We start from the raw sequence: 22,026 nt of genomic DNA on the forward strand, positions 1-22,026 counted from the left end.
ACCACTCCAGCCCTCACAGCTTCCTGAACTTAAAGAACACCCCTTCTTAGTGGGGGCAGAGGCAGAGGGAGGACAGTTTATGAGAATCACTATGTGGGGGGTTGAGGGGGTGGTGGTGTTTCAAACAACACCTCTGCCCAGAGCATACCTCTGGGGTAGAGGGGTAGATGCCCGGGTGGATGGAAGGATGGATGTATAGATGGAAGTAAGCCAGAGGCTGCAGCTGGGCTGGCAAAGAAACAAGGCCAAACATTCTCTGCCATATCTCAACCTTAATGATCAACCAGGCCATATTTTTCTTTCATTTTCCTCTCATGGGCAACTTTCTTTAATAATGTACAATGTCAGGGACAACATCTTTTGTTTTCTACTGAACTGCTAAACTCATAGATGCTGCTCAGTAAATAGTAGTTTATTACTTTAGCTGAGTGAATATTGGTTTCCTAAGGAATATCAGGGTGAAGCTGGGAAAGGGGTGGTAACGTCTCTTCCTTTTTATAAAACAATATCCTGTTATCATATCTCTAATCAAAAAAATGGACAGCAGAGTCTGAATTGATTTAAAATGTCCTTTTGATTGAGACTTACTTTTACAGGCATTGCTGTTTCGACCTTCAGCCGGTCTCCAGGGTAAATCGTGGTAGAAATCCAGACACAGCTCACAGTTTAAGCCCTTGGTATTATGCCTGCACATACAGTGTCCATGAACCTTGAAAGTTGTACAAACAGGAAAGAGCGAGGTAAGAGATATGCCAGTGGCTAGATTTTCTCCACAATCAATGGAAAATATAAACCCCTTTTCATACAAATTCTCATCTCTACTGTACCACAATGGGGATTTCTTTGTTTTTAATTTATTCCTCCCCACAGTGACTTCTATCTATTTTGTTGATGGCTATATATTCATCTCTAGGAACCGTTCTTATTATATTATGTATACTCAATAAATATCTTATTAAAGTATCAATGAAAAGAACCCAGATGAACAAAATTAGTAAGTTGAGAATTTAAAAGCACACTACTTACAAGTTAAAAAATGTATTATGATAGAAATCAACAGAAGTTATAATGGAGAATTAAATGCATACCCCACCACCTGGGAAGCAACTCACATTACTGCAGGTTTTACCATTAAGCCAGATAAGAGGTTTTTGTTTACTTGTTTTATTTTTTTTTAAAGATTTTATTTATTTATTTTTAGAGTGGGAAGGGAGGGAGATAGAGCGAGAGAGAGAAACATCAATGTGCGGTTGCTGGGGTTATAGCCTGCAACCCAGGCATGTACCCTGGCTGGGAATCGAACCTGCGACACTTTGGTTCGCAGCCCGTGCTCAATCCACTGAGCTACGCCAGCCAGGGCTGTTTACTTGTTTTATTTTTGACTTCAGACACAGCACTTAAAATTTTTTTTGACCAATTATTTTACATTTTTCTTTTACATTTATTTTTTCCTTTAAGAAAGGAAATATAAAATCTTAGAAAAAGATACACATTATTTGGCTTTATGAGGGCCCATGACGCATTGTGTCCCTGCAAGGCATGCTTAAACCCTTGAGGCACATAAATTCTTTCAGTCTACCCAATACACATGTCAACGGCATCTCACCTTAATGTTAGTTTCTATGGAATGGAATTCAAGAACAGGACAGACAGGTCCACCCTGGGCCCACTTTGATAGGAATGCAGTTTGCAGAAGACTAAAATCCTGTCACTCCGAGGTGGTTTCACACAGACTAAAATATAGCTCCAGAGTACACACCACAGGACTCTACAGTTTCTGAATAAACAGTCCAAGGTACTGCAAGATGTGTGACCATGACATGACCACAAAACATTAGCTACACATCCAATGTGTTACATTAAAAAGTAAATGTAATCTTCATAGGACTCTCTGAAAGATACAGCAACAAGACTAGGATAAATCTCCCTTTTAGGCTCCGTTAAAAATTCTCCTTTATCCATGCAATAAATTTCTAAATGGAAGAAAAGGAAGACAAGTTTTAGAGAGTCAACTACACTCAATCCTACACCTTCTTAGATGAAAACTAACAGGCTTTGAAAAGGCAAACAGCAAGTGGGCAAGGCTCTGCCTTCACCAGGACGGGAGGCCCACAGCCCGGTGAAGGAACCCTGGGGCAGACTCAGGAGAGCCAGATTTGAATTTCTACCTGCATTTGCTTATTTAAAGCCCTCTGGCAAATTACTTACTCTCTGGTTTCTTCTAATAAGGACAGTTGGTTTAATAGTTCTTGTCTGGCTTTAAAATCCTATGGGTCTACAAAAATTATGAGCACACTCAGAAAGTTAGGTAAAATACTCTAACTTTATCCATTTTGCAAATCTCCCAAATTTTTAAAAGTACAAAATTTGAAAACACAGGGAAAAGTAAAACTAGAAGATATAAAGGAACAAGGCCCATTTGATTCCCAAATGGTGTCCTGTGGCTCAGGGTTCAAATTGCCAGGCTCTGTGGACTGGGATCAATTTATGCCTTCTACCATAAAGATTGGAGTGCTTGTGATTTTTCATCTCTTCTAAAGTAAAGGAAGAATATTATTATTTAGAAAACATTTTTAACATTTATTGATTGAAATATCTACTGTAGCAACAGTCCACAGCAACAAATTCCAAAAATGAATTCAGTGCCTATGAGCAGTCCTTACACTCTGATAGTCCAAGAAAGTCAGCAAAGAGAAAATCGGCTATGCTACAAAGGTCTAACTGTAAGTCTGGAAAAATAAAACCCCTAGAAAATGTGAAAGGCTGAAGGTATGACTAGCTTCAATTTTCTTTTTCCACTTGTATAAAGCAGAAAGCCAAATGGAACGTGTGCTTACCATTCCTTCTACCTCTTCATTGACTCCGTCCACAGGGGCGCATTCGCTGGCATGGCCATAGCAGAAGCAATTTCCACGAACTACCATGTCATAAACGGCATAGTAGTACTTCTCTCTGATTTCCATTCTGGAATCCAGAAGGTTATCTCCCAAAGTATGCAGTTTCACAAATTTGATTCTCAGGTTGGTGATTTTTAAGAGATCTATAAAGGCCACCAAGAAGATGAAAAGTCTAATACAATGAGCAAGACTTCTTTTGCAATTATACATCTTTCGTCTTCATAGAAAGACTTGACAAATAAAAATGACTTAAGCCAAGTTTACCCCCCTTGTCTGATGTAGATGATCACAGCAGTAAAGTTTAACATAATGTAACACTCTCTGGAAGGAAGAAAGGTCACAACCTTCTCATGAGTTTAATGAGAATGTTTATTCTATGACGGATTTATTTGCAGACTGCTGTTTCAGGAAGAACTACAAAAGTGGAGAAATTTAAGAATGTGGTTACATGATTACCAGAACCTACTAACACATAGTAAGCTAAACTGTTGCAGTGCCATCTGGTTTCCATAGCAATTAGTATCATTCTCAAAATCAGAAAATTCCATTCAGGTGGTAAAGGGTTTACCACAGCACCCCAAATTCTCATTAGTATTGTCATACAATAGAAAGAAACATACAGGGTGGGGCAAAAGTAGCTTTACAGTTGTCCATCTGTAAAATAATATAATAATTAACAAATAATACAATAATAAATGAGGTTTTATGTACTCACAACGTAAACCTACTCTGGCCCTACACTATATTTCTGTATTTATTTTTGCGGAGGAAAACTATTAGAATTGCCCGCCATTTAGATGAATCCAAGTTACTAAAACAGATTTAATACCACAGGAGAAACACAATCCAGATACAGAATTTCTCAACCAATTTTTCAAGCAGCATGACGATCTATAACTTTTTTGTCATATTTTTACAATACAAATTCACCAATACAATTACCAACACAATGTAGGGGCAGAAGGATAAAAGAGTTTAGTATTAGGATGTTGGGGCAGACTGTTCTCCTACATATAAGTTACTTGTAGATCAATTTGTCTTATTTTATCTTCTTTTTCCTGGGTCTAAGGCCTCTGCTGATCATGGAAGCTGGGCTGTCTGTCAACTGTACTCTAGTCACTTTTTAAGAGCCATGCCACGTTCTGACCAACGTTTTCATTCATTACTGCGTTGTTCTAGCTAAAGTGGACCCCAAAAGATTGATTGGTCCATCTGCCCTCCCACTGAGCTCTGTAGCCCAAAACTGCTCCTACGCTTTACATTCGTCTCTGCTGACATATTGTTATCATTTACAGCACAGGGTAACAGGGAACTGGCCCAGTGCATCAGATACTTTCAAAGCCCAAGTACGATTTTAAACACTTATAATATATGCATAGCTTACAATAGAGACTATAGAAAGAGCTGTGGGTTGAAAGAGAAAGTCCATGAGTCCATGCATTAAACTTGGGCTCTTTGTAAAATCAAAAACTAAACAGAGAAACTGTGGTCTACTGAGCTGAATGGAATTTATGAATGCCAACATTTCCTCCTGCACAAATGCTTCTGCAAGGAAAGAGCACAAGTGCCTATTGACGAAAGGCCAAACAACAAACTTGAAGAGCAGCTGGAGTATTTAGAAGCCCTTGAACTGATCTTTGTGGAAGCCTTCAGAAGAGCAAACACACTCGGCTCCACTTCCCTGCCATATTTAACAACTCAGCCTTGCACTGACTGGTGTTCTAAGAGGGAAAATCACTTTTGAAGTGAATCTCAAAGGTCTTGACAATAGAAACAACTAAAGGGATATTGTTCCCTTGGTTACAAAGTAAATCAAAAGCATGGAACAGCTGAAATGGATGCTTTTTTGATACAGAAATAGATTTTTCTGATGCCATCTAACAATAGAAGAGAACAGAATTATAATGTCAACACATTCCCCAAGTCCCACAAATTTCACTTAAAGAGGAAAGACTGTGAGTCCTTTCAGGGACTTGGTGTTGGTGGGTGGAGGGCAGGTTGTCTCAGGGGCCCAGGGGACATTTCTCACAAATGGATTTTGAGAATAGGGCGGGCAGACCTCACAGAGCTCACTCATAAATGGCACAGGACTGGACACACCATTAAATATTTGTTTTACAACAGAATGAAAGAGTAAATTATAGACCAGAGGCATCTGGGCCACATGTAAAATTAAGTGAGGAAACAGCATTCTTCTGGCAATATTCCCTGGACTTCTTCCATTCTTCAGGCTGGTAGTTCCATGGGGCCTTGATTAAAACAGGGCCCTGCTCGGCAGGGAAATAAGAATCAGCCTGCCCCTGCTCACCTGGCTGCATGCACCTCAGTGGCAGGAGAGGGGCCTCACCCTTTCACCTGGACCACAGGACCAGATCTATGAAAGACCCCAGCCACAGTTGATAGCAATAACAATAGTAGCGCAGCTTCAATATGCCGGAAACTTTCTATGTCTCAGGCATTTTGGTAGGTGGTTTACATACATTCACTCTCTAAGCAACTCTAAGGTCAATATTACTCTCCCCATATACAGATGAAACCCCTGCTCAAAAAAAAACAGAGGCTTAAGAAAAGAGGCTTTAAGCAAATGACTTGCCCTAGGTCACATAGCTATTATAATATATTGCACTGGGATTTAAACCTAAGTCTGTCTGACTCCAAAGCCCATTCTTTTAATTTAGTGCACATTCTGCCTCCCAAAAAGATCAAAATGTAATTCTGAAAAAAACATAGCAAAGTTACTGAACACTACAAAGAGCTCTGAACTAAGAATCCTAACATAAGGGTTCAGGATCTGAGTGACATTACTTAATGTCACCTTATACCTGTTTTTCAACTCTGAGCCTCGGTTTACTCAGCTGTGAAATGGAAATACAACCCTCACCTTGTTGAGCACATTGAGCATGGCTGAGACTTCTGATTTCCGCTTACTATTCTTTCTTCTCCTCTTCCTTTGACAATAAGAGCCCCACTCAAGAGTATGAGAGAGCAGAGGGGCAGCTAGCGAGAGATCTTCTGCAGAGGCACCTGCTGTGTAGCCATGTGGCTAACCATAGCCAATGGAATGCAAGTAGAAGTGATAACAGCTTTGTGTCACTTGCCCTTCGCTTTCTCCCCTCCCACAGGTTGGGACAAGTACATTGGTCTGGCTCTAACTATATGGACAAAGACAGTAAGGCAGAAGGAACCTGGGAATCTGGGTCACTTACTGGCTAGGGTTGCCAGATTTAGCAATAAAGATATAAGATGCTTAGTTAAATTCGATTTTCAGATAAACAATCATTTTTTAGTATAATTACATCCCAAATATCACATGGGACATAGTTATACTAAAAAAATAATTCATTGTTTATCTACAAGTAAAATTTAACTGGGTGTCAATCTGTATTTTATCTGGTGAGCCTACTCATGGCAATTGAGCTACTCTTCTCCAAAAATCCCCGTGGGTGATTTTGTAAGAGAGAAATAAACTTCCATTTATTTGAGCCATTGTATTTTGGGAGACCCTTTGTTACAACAGCTTTATCTAATAGCTTAATCTATACATACATATACACATATACATATACTGAGCAATAAAATAAATAAGGTATTGTGAGAAGCATAACTGTTTGAGTACACATGACAAAAATTTTTTACTCTTATCAAAATGTGTTCCCCATCAGTGAGGATTGTGATTATTGCCGATTTTAAGAGCTTCTGGTAGGGTATTGCAGAGAAAGAACAAATGAAGAGGGTAGATTTAGCACTGAATATTTAGATTCTGGGCAGAAGTGCTCTGGGTAAAAGTTTTTCTATGATTGCTATTTTCTGTAAACTTTTATTTGAAAACAAGCTTACTCTGTATTCTTGGACTATAAGGATCTTCTATTTTGAAAGCAGGATCTAAAGCACGAAATATCACCTAAAAATAGATAAAAGAGTAATTGGCATTTTTGCAATAATCAAAAACTATATTTGCAAGTAAGATGTAATACAAAAACAGCAAACAAACCTCTCCTTCTGTTGATGGTTCGATGTCAGAATATCGGGAATCACAAATTATATCGTCAACTTTCTTCATGGGGCCTGTTGAAATGCCTGGAAAGGAGCTCTCACAGTCATAAGCAAAGTATCTGTACACGCCCCACGTCTTCCCAAAGTCAGAGGACCGTTCTATCAGCATGGCAGCTGGGCGGAATGTCTAAAGACAGGGTGAAAAAGATTTATTTAATGTTTTTTATCTGTAATGGGTTTTTAAAAAAAACCCTCAGATGACAATATCACTCAACTGACTGCATGTGGTTGGTATTTCAGAATGTAGCTGGATTTCAAATACTTCAGATGGTTCCACGGAGCCTCTTCTCAAGAGGAAAGTGTCTAGCCTCTAAATCGCACTTCCTCCCACCCTACCGAAGATTAGTAAGCTGTTTCTCTTTAGAAGCTGATTATAAACGGGGCTTAATAACAGACAAGTCTTGTATATTTAGTCATCAGACACATAATAGGATTGTTCAGTTTGAGTGCTTGTTCTTTTAACTGTTCATTTAATTATCCAATAGATGTGTGGTAACTGCTACTCAGTACCACACATATGTTCTAGATAGTCTAATGAGGTATCAATATGGGTATAAATCATTTACACATAATATGTCAAACATCAAAGTAGAGTCACATGTGGTGTACTTTGGGAAAGCAAGAGGGAGGAATTACTAACTCAAGAATCTGGGGAATCCTGCAATTCCACTCCTAGCTATACACCCAAAAGGACTGATAACAGACTCAGACCAATAAATGTACAAGAGCGTTCATAGCAGCATTATTCACAACAGCCAAATAGGAGAAACAACTCAAATGTCCATTAACAAATGAATGGATAAATATAAACTATATACCTGCAATGAAATGCTATTTGACCATCAAAAGGAATGAAACTCTAATATTTCCAACATAGATGAGCCTTGAAAACATTACAGTAAGTGAAACAAGCCAGGCACGAAAGGACAAATATTGTATGATTCCACTTGTATTAAATGTCTGGAATAGGCAAGTGCACAGAGACAGGCAGTAGAATAGAGTTTTCCAGGGGTTGTGGGAGGGGTCAATGAGGAGTTGCTGCTTAATGGTGCAGAGTTTCTATGTGGAATGATAAAGAAGTTCTAGAAGTAGTGGTGATAGTAACACAATATTGTGAATATGCCTAATGCCGTTGAACTGTACACTTAAAAAGGGTTAAAAAGGCTAATTTCGTATTATGTATATTTCACCACACACAAAACTGGCGAATGCTTCAGAGAGAAGATGGCATCAAACTAAATCTTAAAAAGGTAACTGGGTGTTTCCCAGGCAGCGGCGGAGGACGCTGCAGGTGGCAGAAGAGGTCACTTGGGGCAGAATAGGAAGGAATTTGTCTGCAGTGCGAAGGGGTTTACTTTTCATCTTTACGCAATGAAAGGGAAACACAAAGATTTAACTGAACAAAATGAAACCAAGCAATAGGGAAAAGATGAAGGACTTAACCCAAGCTTTACAATTTGAATACAGATAACAGGTTGGAATTGACCGTTCTGAAAATTTATTAAAAGTAAAATATATTGAATTATATTTCAGTGGAAAGGGAGGGAGAGGAAAGAAACACAGACACCTGAGTTTGGGTAGCTGGGAGGACTGTGCTACTAACAACAAAGACACAAACAACTTTGTGTCTTTGAGATGCGAAGGCATTTGGTTCTGGGCTAATGACATGTGAGCCATCCATATAGTGACGCCCACTAGACAATTAAAAAGCGGTCAAGCACATAGCTGCAAGAATGGAGCTTGAAACATGGATTTGGGATTCACTGTATACTTACAATATTTGAAACCTCCACACATAATTTCCCCTCGAAGAGCAACAGACAAAAGAGAGCCAAAGTCGGAGCTCCAGGAAAATGCGTCAACAAAGGGCTAGACAAGGAAGCAAAGAGAGTGGTGCCCAGAACTTTAATTACATTAAATCATTTAACTTTCTGTTATGGGCTGAACTCTATCCTCCAAAAATTCTCATGTTGAAGACCTAACCCTCAGTACCTCAGACTACGACTGTATTTGGAGGTAGGCTCTTTAAAGGGATAAAGTAAAATGAGGTCACTGGAATGGGTCCTAATCCATTATGACTGGTGTCCTTATAAGAAGAAATTAGGATACAGACAAGAACAGAAGGAAGACCATGTGAAGACAAAAAGAAAAGACAGTTATCTGTAAGTCAAGGAAAGAAAAAGCCTTAGAAGGAAGCAACTTTGCCAATACCTTGAGCTCAGACTGTTGTTTAAGCCACCCAGTCTGTGGGACTTCGAATGGAATCCTAGGGAACCAAAACAGCCTCACAACACACTTACCTTAATGGATGAGGAAGCTGAGGCTGAGAGACATCAGCTGACTTGCTAGCTGTCTGTGGAGCTTAGATTCAAACCCAACACTAGACCTACCTTTCTGCCTCACTGGCTAATGGCATAATAGAAGACTGAAAAGTGGATTTCAGAGAAGAAGGAATAACAGACAAAAATCCTGGAAACAGACGCAGGACAGAGGTTTGGGGGGTTGATGTGAGCAGAAGCAACTGGAAATAAGAGGTGAGGCAGAATGGGCAGTAAGAGTAGGCACATGCTTAAACACTGAAGCTAGACAAGGTCTACCTTGTCTACCTTGTCTTTACTTGTTCAAGTAAAGTGGAAACCAGGTTACGATGAAGATCAAGGAAGTTAAACAGAAGCTGAACAAAGACACTTCTGAACTAAAACTAGTCCTTGACAGAAATTCGGGTGACAACTATGGTGTAAACTAGCACATCCCCAGGCCTCCGCTTGCCTCTCTTAATAATTCTGCTGGTCTTTTCCACTGATAAAAGAGACAAAGGTAAGGAAATGGAAGATCACATTTTGACAGATTCTTTGACTTATTTGATTACTAGTTGCTCAAGTTCCTTCTCTCTCTTCTCTTCTCTTCTCTTCTCTTCTCTTCTCTTCTCTTCTCTTCTCTTTTCTCTTCCTTTTCTTTTCTTTTTTGACCAATTCAGAAATATAAACAACTATACTTAATTAGAACTTCAAGGTCAGGGAAAAAAACCCAGTAAGCCAACTGAACCAGGGCAAACTCCTCGCAAGAACAGCTCCTAGGTGGCGCTGCCTGGGGAGAGGCTAGCCTGATGTCTGTGTCACAGGGGAGCAGAGAGGGAAAGCCCTATAGCCAGTTCTTGCTATGCTTCCTTCTCCCTCCTTCCTGGAAATGTCTAAGTCCCAAAGGACCACTGGCAGGTTATCCAATTTCCTGTAGTGTGAAGAAGCTGCTGGAAATGAGAACAACACATTTTACTGACAGAACAGAAGACTTTCCACACTCTTTGCTTAGTCACCAGCCTTTTCAAGGCCTCACAGTGCTGCACAGTTGCCTCTGAATTTATACTAAATAAAAGGGCTGTGGATTTGGAAACATCTGGCCATATACAAAAACACTGTATATATGCTGAATGAATTTTGCTAGCTTAAGAAAATGCAATCCTCTTAGCATTCAGCCATGGCCATGTCAAACAGGAATAAGCAAGACATGTATTCATTCTCATCCCCTTCCTATCCTCACTATTGTTGCCGATATCACCACCCTCCTAGACATTCAGCTTAGACCATGAGTCATCTTTAAGCTACTCCTGTCCTTACCCTTCCTCTCACTGCTCTGCTTCTAATCTTTCTCTAATTCATGGTTTAACTTTTGATTCTAAGGGTTCCAACTGACCTTCTTAGAAAACAGGCTCCACATCTTGGCGATGATTCTCAGGCAGCAGTAGCAGGGTAACAGGGGATATGTGCAATCTAAAGAAGCTTCACGTAATGCTGCCGAGACATCTGGGCTGAGGATCCCAGACAGCCTCTGCATGGACACCAGGCCTCTCCTGAGTCAGCGCTTTTTACACACTGACATCAACAAGAACTGTCCCAGGCCCTCCTTTGCATTTCCGCTTGCCTCCATCCCTGAAATACAGGTCTTATTTCCTGTCAGTCGCTCCCTGTTTCCTATAAAATTCACAATCCTTAGGAAGGAGTCAAGGTCCTTCTGTCCTCTTACTTCCCTTCCTCCACACACCACCCCAAGGTCAAGGTAAATCTACATTGTTCATGCTGAATGACCCTGTCAGAAGTATGCTCTCAGACTGTTTCCTCTGCCCACGATGGCTTTTCTCCCACCTCCTCCCACTGAAATCCAGCTTGCTCTTCTTGGCACAGGTCAAGGGCAGCCCCAGGCCTCTCCTCATGAAGCTTCCTCTCGTATCCCAGGCTGAAGTTAATCTACCACTCCTCCGTGCTAATGTACATTATCTGACCTTTTGCTGTAGCTGTTAGCACGCTCAGCCGTGAACGATGAGTTATGTGCAAGTATGTTTCTCCCTGAGAAAACAGGAAGTTCCAGGAGGGCAATAACTCCACTATCTTTAAAATATCCCATAAAGCCTGGAGCAGTTTCTGACAAATGGAAGGTGGTTAGACTCATTAATTTACTTACTCATGTCTCAGTAAATATTTGCAGAAGCAATTCTGGGCCAAGCATTAGCATATATAAAAATGGTCACAGTCTGACTAGGGAATCCCACTGGGGCCTATTCCACTAGGTCAGGGTAGTGAGATTACCCCTATTCCCAAAGCAGAGGGGTATAGGGGTCACACAACCCTATAATGTAGGTGTTACTGCTGTTCCCACTTTCCAAAAGGGAAAGCCAAAGCTCTGGCCATGCACACCAGTAAAGGGCAGAATGCAGGTTCATACCCAAGTCACAACCATAGAGATTGCTTTTCACATATGGACTGGAACCCAAAGATGAGTTCTCACTCATAAAGTATGATACCTTGTTCCCATTCTTCACGTCTCAGTTAAATCACCACCTCCTCCATCTGACCTTCTGTGCTCCTGGACAGAACTGCATCTCTGGCCCATTGTACTCACTTGAATGAGTTTCAACTATAGAATCTATGCCCAAAGGACTTTTGGATATAAAGGAATTCAGAACTACCCATATATGTAAACAGTTGCCCTTTCCAGAGTAAAAAATAGGACCATAAACATTAATAAAGATGACTGAGTATATTCAGGTGTCACATAACAGGAAGGCAACATCCTCGCAAGTAGCTGAGTTTTAATTCTACCTGCCAGGTTGAGTGTGTGATAAATGAAGGGACAAGGAGTAAATGAGGAAGGTGTTTAGGGGAAGCCTTCCCCACCCTCTCAGTATCAGGTGTCACTGTGTAAACCTTCCTCCTCAAGCCCAGAATTCCTCCCAGTCACGTTCTGACCTCCACACCCACACATGCTCCAGCCTCGCAGTCTTCAGGAGCAGATAAATATGAGACTTTCATGGCTACCTGCCCACATGGTAAATCTACCCTGGCACCTTTTCCTAACCTGAGAGGGTGCAGATAAGGCCCCCAACTCCAACTGGAAACTATTCGCAAGTGATTTGAATCTGAGAAGTAGTAAGTAAATTATGGGCTTTGTGTGCACCAACATGTACTCGAAGCCGAAGCCGTGTGAAGCCTGTCATTTCCAGGCAGCTGCTTGAGAAGAAACAAAGGGACTTTATGCAGAGACATTCCCCCCTCCTGGAGTCATTTTACATCTCAAAATGAAAAAGGATGAGAAAATCCACATTTAAGAAGGCATACACAATTCTTAAGGAACTGTAAACTGTTTTCGCAAATTTTGCAAAACCTTGGAAACTAAAGACAATACACTTCCTTTTCAGTTACCAAACTCAGCATTAAATCACTGACACAAGCAATCAGATCAGGGATTTACTCTCCAGATGTTTTGTTGTGGTTTGGGAGAGTCAGAGCCGCCTCTCTCTGTGGGGAAGTAAGAAGATACCTGATTAAAAGTTTACAGTTGAATTACCTTAGAATAGTGGCTTTCTCTACTTATTGCCATGAAGATAGAGTGTTTGTTAAGCATAATTATTTATGCCCATGTTTAAAAAACTGCCCAGTTCTCCCAACTGATGGCAACACTAATATTTAAGTTCCCATTCAGGTCAGTTCACAACAGGCATCTGTTTTGAAAGGGGGATTGAAAGGATCCTCACATGTCCCTTGTGGGGAAGTTATGGATTCCTTACCTTGAAGGTCATAATGAGATGAGTAAAATGGAATTCTGCTTCCAAATCCAGTTGGATGGTTACATTTTCCACGCCTACAGATTAAAAAAAAAAGGAAACAGCAATGTAAACAGGAACATCTGTGAACAGTTGAGACTATTTTCTTAAGTTATCATTTTGCTCCTCATAGAAGTCCTCTGTGCCTGAAGAGGCAGATACGATGACAATAAACCCCTGTCCTGACTAAGGTGGTGAAGCACAAATTGGAAGGATCCTTCAGCCTTCCACAAATCCTTCTGGAGCTTAGCATGTTGAATCTGCCCACTGGAATATGCCATCTGGCAGCATGCCTCTAGCTGTGTCAAGGACATCTTTACTTAGGAAACAGTGAAACATCTTCCCATCCCTCTAAGCCAAGAAGCTCTCCAAGGGGAAAGGAGAGGGGCACTTCCTGAACACAGCAGGGGCTCGGCTTGCAGTCTAAAACACAGGACACAATCCTCCTTCAGGAGAAATACAGATACTCTTTTTTTTTCTATGTAGCAGCAAGGAAAATACGAGTTTTACTCCAGTTTAGAAAAACCCATCTCTGATGGGGAAGGCTTTGGATGCATTTCCACAATTGAAAAACTATGCCAAAGAGACAAAGCGTTGGTCCAATAAACAAACTAGCCCAGACAAATACTAACATCTCCTCTTTGAGGGGAAAGCCTGAACAAACAAATGAGCCTTTGCACCATGTCCCGAGGGTATATCAGACTGACTGTAACACACAGAAAGGCCACTGGAATTCCAGAGATGGACTACATCTCTGCCCCAATCCCTTGTGCCCTGCCTGTTTGGTAAAGGAGACCTTCCACCTTTCCTGTGCTTCAGAGAGCCTTTAGGGCCCATCTTCCAGAGCAAAGGAAGCCTTAAATGCTAGAAGACAGGAATGGGTCAGAATGAATCATGTCCCCAGCTGGTGTATTTTCAGGAAATCAGTCGGACTTTTGAAATAAACTCTCCAGCTGGGAAACTACCAAGGCAATTGGGGGAGGGGAGAGTGGTCACTGGAACGGATGTAAGTTAGCTGGAATGTTACAGAAAAACATCTGTAACATTATAATCATCCTAACTTTCCTAAATTATTAAAAAGAACCATATTATAAACCCGTTCTGGACATTTCTTTTCATGTGAAATGTTAGCCAAACAACTATATGTCTCTCCTCTCCCAAGCTTTTAAAAACATAAAATATTTGTTCAAAATGAAGAGATAACGAAATAATAGAAAGTACAAACAAGACTGGTACCATTCCTGCAACGCAAGACCACACGCTTCGACGCATGGCCTGAAAGCACATTCCACTTTAGATTTATGACCTAGTACAGCACTACAGTTTTTTTAATATGGGAAGAAAAACCCATCGAGAAGAAGCAAGACCATTCTTAGACAGTGTATTTGATTTCTATCAGATCACCACATAGGGGAAATTCAAAGTTAGCCAAGCCCGAGAACTGATCATTTAATGCCACCATGGAAAGCTCAGTTTGGACAAAACACACAGAAAGTAGATAAAATCACATTTACAAAGAAAAGTCCTTAATTGTGCACCCTCACTATCAGATGACAGAGAAATGACAGGTGACAGTAACCACTGGTCTGACTTTCCAGAGACCAAGCCCCATCAGTCTCATGTTGTCTAACCTTGTCTCAGAGTGACAGAGAAATCAAGCCCCTCTCATTGGAAAACCCTTCTTTCTGGCATTTGGTTTCTCTTGTCATACAAATTAAAAGCTGTAGAAAATTTTTACTGATGTAACCAAGAAAAACCTCTTCTTTAGAACCATAGCACAAGATGAACTATTTTACTGTCCATCACCTAAAATGGGAACAGTCTTTCTTCTAACACTGAGGCATCCTTCTGTTTCCGTTTCCCTAGAAGAACATGAGCAGTCAGGAAATGCTCCTCAATTAATTGTAATAAGTTCTACACTATCTCAGGGGTCCTCTGTGTTCAGGTGTAGATTTACAGAAACTTTCACACTGATCTATGGACCAAGAGATCCTCCTCCTATAAGAATTAATAAGGCTCTAACAAATACATGCTTTCTGGGAGCCAGTCTATTTCAATCAAGCTGGTAACCAGTGGAGTTCCAAGGCCAACCAGTGAACAATTCAACCCTCTCCAGAAACCAACAGTCTTCTAGAAAGCATGTGGGATTTCCTAGTCAATGATGAGGAAATCTACTAAGGGAGTTCTTTACAGAATGATGAATGACTGCAAGCATCCCAAAACATCTCAGGTATAGGGGGTCTAATAATCAGATCTAGTAGTGTCCATGCTTTCTATGGCCAGGCTTAGGTTTACTTCTGAGAGCCCTTACTCATGATTTTTTAAAAAATCTAATGATACCTGGTTAATTAACAAACACAGTAACTCTACCTTTATTCCCCAAAGCTCAGCATTCAAGTTTAAAACAAATGCAAAAATAATTTTGGCTTAATTTCACAGTAATAGTAATATCATATTTGATGAATTTATTAAACCAAAAGCCAAAAGGCAAAGAGGAGATGACAGATCAAACTGACATACTCACTGGGGAAACTGACTTGGGCAGTTTACAGAAACTTTCACACTGATCTATGGACCAAGAGATCCTCCTCCTATTAGAATTAATAAGGCTCTAACAAATACATGCTTTCTGGGAGCCAGTCTATTTCAATCAAGCTGCTAACCAGTGGAGTTCCAAGGCCAACCAGTGAACAATTCAACCCTCGGTCAACATGTGTATGACTTGGGGTCATACCGAGTCTTTGAAAAAGACTCGAGTCTTTGACCAAGTCTTTGAAAAATCACATCTAGTACTTATTCATCGTACTATCAATTTTTCTTTAGATAGAAGGAAGGTGGTGATAGTGGTGGGGGCTGATTCTGCCCTTTTACTTGGGGTTGATCCAAATGAGACATGCTATATTTTTGTGGAAGAATAAGGGCCTGAGATAGTACAGGCTTTCCCATGCCCTCCTCAGCACCTACACACTCCCTAAAGGCCCCCCTCAGAATGAGGACTAGGAATTACTTTGGTCTAGCATGAAAGACTGCTTTCTTATAGGGAGTGCATGCTTGGGAAGAAGGATCAGATTTTACTAAAGAAGTTAGTGCTTCAGGCAGTAAATGTATCAAAGGCCATGATCACAGGACAGAGGAACCATAATTACAAGTACCCAGGAGTCTGTCAACCCCTTCCAAGTGACCAATCACACTCCACAAACTTGTTCCTACAAGAACCACATACCATTTTCAGATTGCCACCACATCTTAAGGCGGTTTGGAGCAAATGTAGTGACCACATTTTCAATGAGATGACTATCTGGATTGAGGGTCTCATCATAAGGATCTTGTGAATTGCATATGAAGCATTTTTTGTCCTCCTGAAAGCAAAGTGACTTTCATGAGTCTGGGAAATAATCACTCACATATACACACACACACCCCACGATAAAATTCAAGCCCATAATACAAAAATCAAACCTATTTGCTTAAAAAAAATGGATGCCAAAATTACTTAAATAATGGATCACATGCCCTTCACTTTAATTTACAGTGTATGAAATTCTCCTGAAAATTTCCTCCTCTTTTGCAAATTCAAGGTCAAAAGTAAAAGGTATTGTTTTCACCACCTATTAATTTAATCAAAATGAAATTTCTAGGCTTAAGCCTTAATCTCACTAAATAGCTAGACAAGCTTACTCTTCAAGTGAAATGCAGAAGAGGTATTAGAGAATTTTTGCAGACATAAAGCAAACTGAAAAGGAAAAGGAAAAAAAAAAACAATTCACTTGGCCTGATTTCCTAAAACCTACATAAGGCAGAAATCAACTATCAGGCAGATGTATTCAAGAACCTTCGGGAACTACAGAACAAGACTTCTTAGCTTCTACTCTGCCCAAGCTGTGAACCAGCAAATGAGTGGTGGTGGCCTACAAATGACACACTCCTCAGGATATCTGGGGACTGGGGTACCGGGCTGTCCCATTGTGCTGGGAGCACTATAGATTGTGACCAACTCAAAGAACACCAAAGTGGACCTGAACTGGAACTGAGGAATACTTCAGGTTGTAGAGTAGCTCTGAACTGCTCTCTTCTCACGCTCCTGCTCCCTACAACGGGGGCCACAGTACAGCCACCCTGGCAGTTGGGTCAGGAGAGTTCAAAGAATGCTCTTTGTATTCCAGTATGGTAAATCATAAATAACATGACTTAACAGTTCCCTCTTCCCCACAGAGCTCTGGTTTCTACCTAAGTTTTCTGAAATGCAGATTACCCTTAAGTCTGAGAATGTACTGAGACTGAAATCTATAGACACCCACACACATCTTACAAAAACATTTAGCAATGGGGGTATTTTTATGAGGACAATATCAACTGGCAGCACTTTACAATTCTATTTATTTATCTTCTTCCTCCCAAAAGAATTTAGAACCTGGCAAAATGTACTAATGAAAATACAGAGACCAGAAGTCAGGGGTGCAGTGGGACCCTGAACAAAACAAGCTTCCTGACTTGTTTTTCACACCCGCTAAATGCCTGAGGGAAAGTGCACGGCCAGCCCCTTTCTTTAGGATCTGGTATCTGTGGAGAGCACTCCACAATTTCTTGGCTAATCACCTAAACCAGAGAGTCTGGTTCTACTTGCTTTTAACACAAATAGTCCAAATCTCATTCTGGTCAAAACTGGTTTCAGAACTGGGCGATTCATTCCAGAACCGCCTGGCCTCTGCGGTAAATGCTAGCATAATATTTTAAGTACAATGCGTATGCTAATATTAGAAGAGGTAACATCTACTGCCTTCAGTAACTTTTCAAGGACACTAATACTGAAGAACAATTACCAGAACTTACAAAAAGTTTAATTATAGCCTCTCTTTTAATCAGGAGGAAACAGTCTAGACATCTCTGCATAAATCTGGAAGCAAATGAGTGGAATCCACTTTACCACATTCCTTCGGTTTAATTTATCACGTTTCCAGAATGGGCTCCCCTTCTGCTTTGTAAAAGTGACTCCGTGTTAAGGAATCTGCTATGTAAACCACACCACACCATCTCACCTCTAAAGGGCAGGTATACAGGTGGATGAAGCAACCAAAATTAGACCAATTGGTTTGGAACTTGCCCCACTTGTAAGATTAACACCTGCTTGCCTGAGAGGCCAGAGATATCAGTCTCCTTTTTAAAAATCAAGGAAAAAGGATTCTCATTCTGGATAGTTTCCACTTTGTTTTCTTCTAGAATGTGTTGGCTTTATAAAAATGTGACTTCTGAAATCTAAAATCTGGTTCTACTTCTGGAAACAGAAAACACCCTGAAATTCCATTTAGGTCCTCATCTATCAGGGTACCATGGCAACCAGGTCATTTTTGAAAGCATTTGATCCTGGTATCTAATAAAGGTGGATGGGAGAACAGCACCAAACGAGGCGAGAAAAACAGGTCCGATGACTGGAGTGACCTTACAAGGTCAGCGGTGTAATATCCTTTATCCAAGTGCAAAATTTGAAAAAAAAATCCAAGATCACTTCTCGTTATTTAAAAAGGAGCTAAAAAAGAAAGAAGATAAAATAAAGAAAAAGAAAAGAATTTTTCACCCGTATTTCCACAGGGGAAAGATTAAGCGCTCGCTCGAGCACGCACACGCACACACACACAGGATTTCTGGAGCCCCTGGAGGGGGTGGGTTGGAGCCTGCGAGTTAGGGCAGTAGCAGGGGCCAGGTCTGTCTGCAACCCTGTCTTTCCATGCTGCCTGTGCCGGCAGCGGTGACCACAGGAAGCGTTTGGCGGATGCAACTGTGCAAATTGAGATGGGGCAAAAGGGTGGGCTACCAGCCGAATCCCGGGCCTCCCTGGCTTTGCCGACTTCCTGTCTGGATAGGTGGCAGGATGAGGAGTCGTCCCCTGTGCCAGCTGCTTTGGTCTGGACTGGAGGACGTGCGCTTAGAGCGTCCAGCTGGGCTCTCCGCGCTCACCTGGAGGTGGCTAACGATGCAGTAAGGCTCGGGCGTGTGCAACCCGCACGTCGAGGTTACCGAAAGCCTCTGTGCTCGGCCGATGAGAAGGTCGCCAGTGGCTGGGTAGCAGCTGCCCTCCGCGCAGCCGTAGCTGAACTCCGGTTCTTGAGCGCGCACTCGGACCCCGAACACCACTGTGGAAGGGGCAGATGGGGGTGGGGAATGGGGGATTGCGAGTAGAAAGCGAGTCCGAGCAAAAGGAACAAGCAGGGGCCGGGATAGTGTAGGTTCAGAAGAAAGCCGAACGCACAGAAAAGAGACAATGGAGAGGTGAGTGAGGGAAAGGAGGGGAAGGCGGGGACGTGAGAGGCGAATTCGGAGAGAAACACAGACAGGATCTCAGGCTTATCCAGCAGCCAAGGGCATCGCGCCCACCCTGATTTGCCCCGGGGTGGGGGCAGCTCGGGACACAAAAGACTATGTGCAGACCCGCCACTTCGACGTGACTTGACCTGGGTGCAATGTAGCGAGCGGGCAGCCAAACGCTGCACATCAGCGCTGGAGTGTGTATGTGAACCCGCGTGCACGCGGCAGCCCGTGCATCCTCGCTGTGAATGCGAATGTGTGTGCGCGCGGAAATCTGTGATCATGGGGACACAGGGGAGAGTGTGTGCCTGTGTGTGTGCGCGCACACACGTGCACGAGCAAGGACCCCTGGATGTGGGGCAGAGGTGGCGGGCTCGCGAGGGAGTCCGCTTCTCGAGCAAGGAGCGAGCAGAGAATTCCCGAGGCTCTGGAGCGGCTTCAACGCTTTGCCGTTCCAGGGTAGCTCTGCGTCCAGCTGTTCCTGGCGCCATCCGGGGGCAGACAGCGCTAGTTAATTAAAGCCACATGGCCCCGATCTGTTCCCAGGACGAAGCCTGCCCTCAGCTCAGGCACTTTCCTGGGAAACGGGCTCCTGGGAACCTTCCGCAGCGGCCCATGCCACCCCAAAGAGCCTTCCCCCAGCAGTGGAGAGCCCCAGCAGGAATATGTCAAGTCCGGAGCAGCGGCCGCTGGACCCGGAGCTCTGAGCACAGAGCCGGGAGTATGCGGGTCCGCGATGATCTTCGCGCGCCGTCTTCAGCGGCCACCGATGGCGCTGGCGTTTAATCCCAGGGCATAATTTCCATTCCAGTCCCTCTTCCTATCCCCCAGGTACCCTCGAAGCTGGGTCAAAAGGCTTTGGGGTTTTCTTTCCCCACATCCAAGCCCACCCCTTCCCCCACCGTTTCCTCGGAATTACCTAAGACACTGAAAGCGAACACCTGGAACAGCCCCATGTCCAGTCCCTGCAGCCGAGGGGACACGGCAGAAGAGCGATCACCGAGCCGCTTGCCCCGTTTTCCCGTGTTCCTTTATGGAGCAGTGGAGTGGGGGGGGGGGAGGCAAATGTTCAGAGAGAAGCGAGGGGCCCTTCCATTTCCTGCCGCTCCCACGGAAACGGGGGTGGGAGGGTGGGGAGGGGGAAATCGCGCAGCCACTTTGTTCAGCTCACCCGACGATGCGAGCGCTCTCCCAGCGGCCGGCAGCCCAAGCCAAAGAAGGGAATTAGAAAGTTTAGCCTAAGGAGGAACCGAGGGAGGCGCCTCTGCTCATGCGCATTTGGAGAGTCAGCGGAGGGGGAGGGCGGCGGGAGGCCACAACTTGGCCTGGAGGGACGCTTTTGTTTTAAGGACGCGCCCGCCGTCGCTGCAGGGTTTTGGCTCTTCCAATATCCCGCGAGGGGCTCCGGGGAGCCACCCCGTGAGGGTCCCCAGCGGTGTGCAGGGGGCGGGCTGTGCCTGGATTGGTCTTGGAGGTGGGTGTTCAGATCCGTGGGCTTGGAAGGCTGGTCGGGACCTCCCGCGCTCTCGTGCAATTTACTTTTGTGAGGAGTGAGTGAGGAAAAGGTGCATTACGCTACTAACTCTTGCACTAAGCACTCCAGGAAGGCCGGTTAAACCTTTACACAGGGTCGACAAGTCAGGCTGGTTCCTGAGAAACGAACTGTCTGGAATAGGTGTCGCTGAGCTTGGACTAGTCGGGACATCTGTGTCTTCGTACCAGGGAAGAAAACTGCGCTTCACTTCGCTTCCTTTGCGCACACATTTATCCAGGACCTGCCCCAAGTGGCCACGGCATTGCATTAGCCATCTGATTCCGTTTTTAAAAATAGACTTCTTACCTGAATCTAGATAATGGCTCTAATTCAGTTAATTTCTCAATAGGCACTTTTGTTAAGTGATGCCTTTTCCCATTTCACCTTGACAGGGTTGACATAACAAGGAAGCTGGAGGTCTCTTCATGAGACGCACTTCCTCACAATCTTAAGCACCACGTCGGCAATACTAGAGAGAAACTCTGTGGTACCTATACAAATAATGAGGTAGGGGAGAGGGGCTCTAATGAAAGGTCTCGAGCGACACCGTGTGTGACCTGTCTGGTTAAATAAAAGGTAAAGGTAAGCTCACTAATCTCCTAGGAGTTGGAGGGGGAAGAGAGGTGGGTGGCAGGACTCTGCCTCCCTCTCCATGAATTAGCCCAGTTCTGCTGCCTTAGCAACGGATGGAGTCAAGGCTTTAGCTTTCCTGAGTCCTGCTCTGGGCAAAAGTGCCTGGAAGAGGGAAGTGTAATTAGTTGTTAGTCCTAGTCAGGAGATTTCGCTTGTTTTCTGATTAATCACCCAGGGAGAAGGGGTAAGTTCCCAGTTAGTTGGTCAGTTTTTAACTTAGCTGTAATGAAATAGGGCCCAAGAAACTTTAATCATTAGACCATAGAGTAAGTTGCTTTATGAGTTTAGAAATATGCTTTAGCTGAGGGAGGCAGGAGCCGCAGGTCTTAGTGATGCATTAATTATTCACCAAATCAGCACTTGCCCTGCTGCAACCTCTAACTTGCTCAGGATCCTTGTGCTGGCTGGGCAGCCCTGGGAGCACTGAGAAACCAGGTGCTATTTCAAGGTTTAATGTTGCAATGCAGGGCCTTCAGAGCTTAATTAAAAGTATCAAATGAAAAATCTCTTTTACC

General features: G+C 43.0%; 1 protein-coding gene across 2 annotated transcripts in view; it reads right to left on the reverse strand.

Moving 5' to 3' along the window:
* Positions 1–20,666, reverse strand: part of LAMB1 (laminin subunit beta 1) — a 72,304-nt gene extending 51,638 nt beyond the window's left edge. For both annotated transcript variants that reach the window (XM_036010788.1, XM_028525170.2), the window contains exons 1-9: positions 20,516–20,666; positions 20,264–20,373; positions 18,997–19,172; positions 16,268–16,403; positions 13,009–13,082; positions 6,889–7,077; positions 6,735–6,798; positions 2,838–3,040; positions 589–709 (exon numbers count right to left, since the gene is read on the reverse strand). In XM_036010788.1, the coding sequence (XP_035866681.1) occupies positions 589–709; positions 2,838–3,040; positions 6,735–6,798; positions 6,889–7,077; positions 13,009–13,082; positions 16,268–16,403; positions 18,997–19,172; positions 20,264–20,300 (1,000 nt within the window). In that variant the 5' untranslated portion in view covers positions 20,301–20,373; positions 20,516–20,666. The remainder of the gene's footprint in view (positions 1–588; positions 710–2,837; positions 3,041–6,734; positions 6,799–6,888; positions 7,078–13,008; positions 13,083–16,267; positions 16,404–18,996; positions 19,173–20,263; positions 20,374–20,515) is intronic.
* Positions 20,667–22,026: the final 1,360 nt, after the last annotated feature.

The sequence above is a fragment of the Phyllostomus discolor genome, chromosome 10 (genome assembly GCF_004126475.2).
Source record: "Phyllostomus discolor isolate MPI-MPIP mPhyDis1 chromosome 10, mPhyDis1.pri.v3, whole genome shotgun sequence".
NCBI classification, from domain to species: domain Eukaryota; kingdom Metazoa; phylum Chordata; class Mammalia; order Chiroptera; family Phyllostomidae; genus Phyllostomus; species Phyllostomus discolor.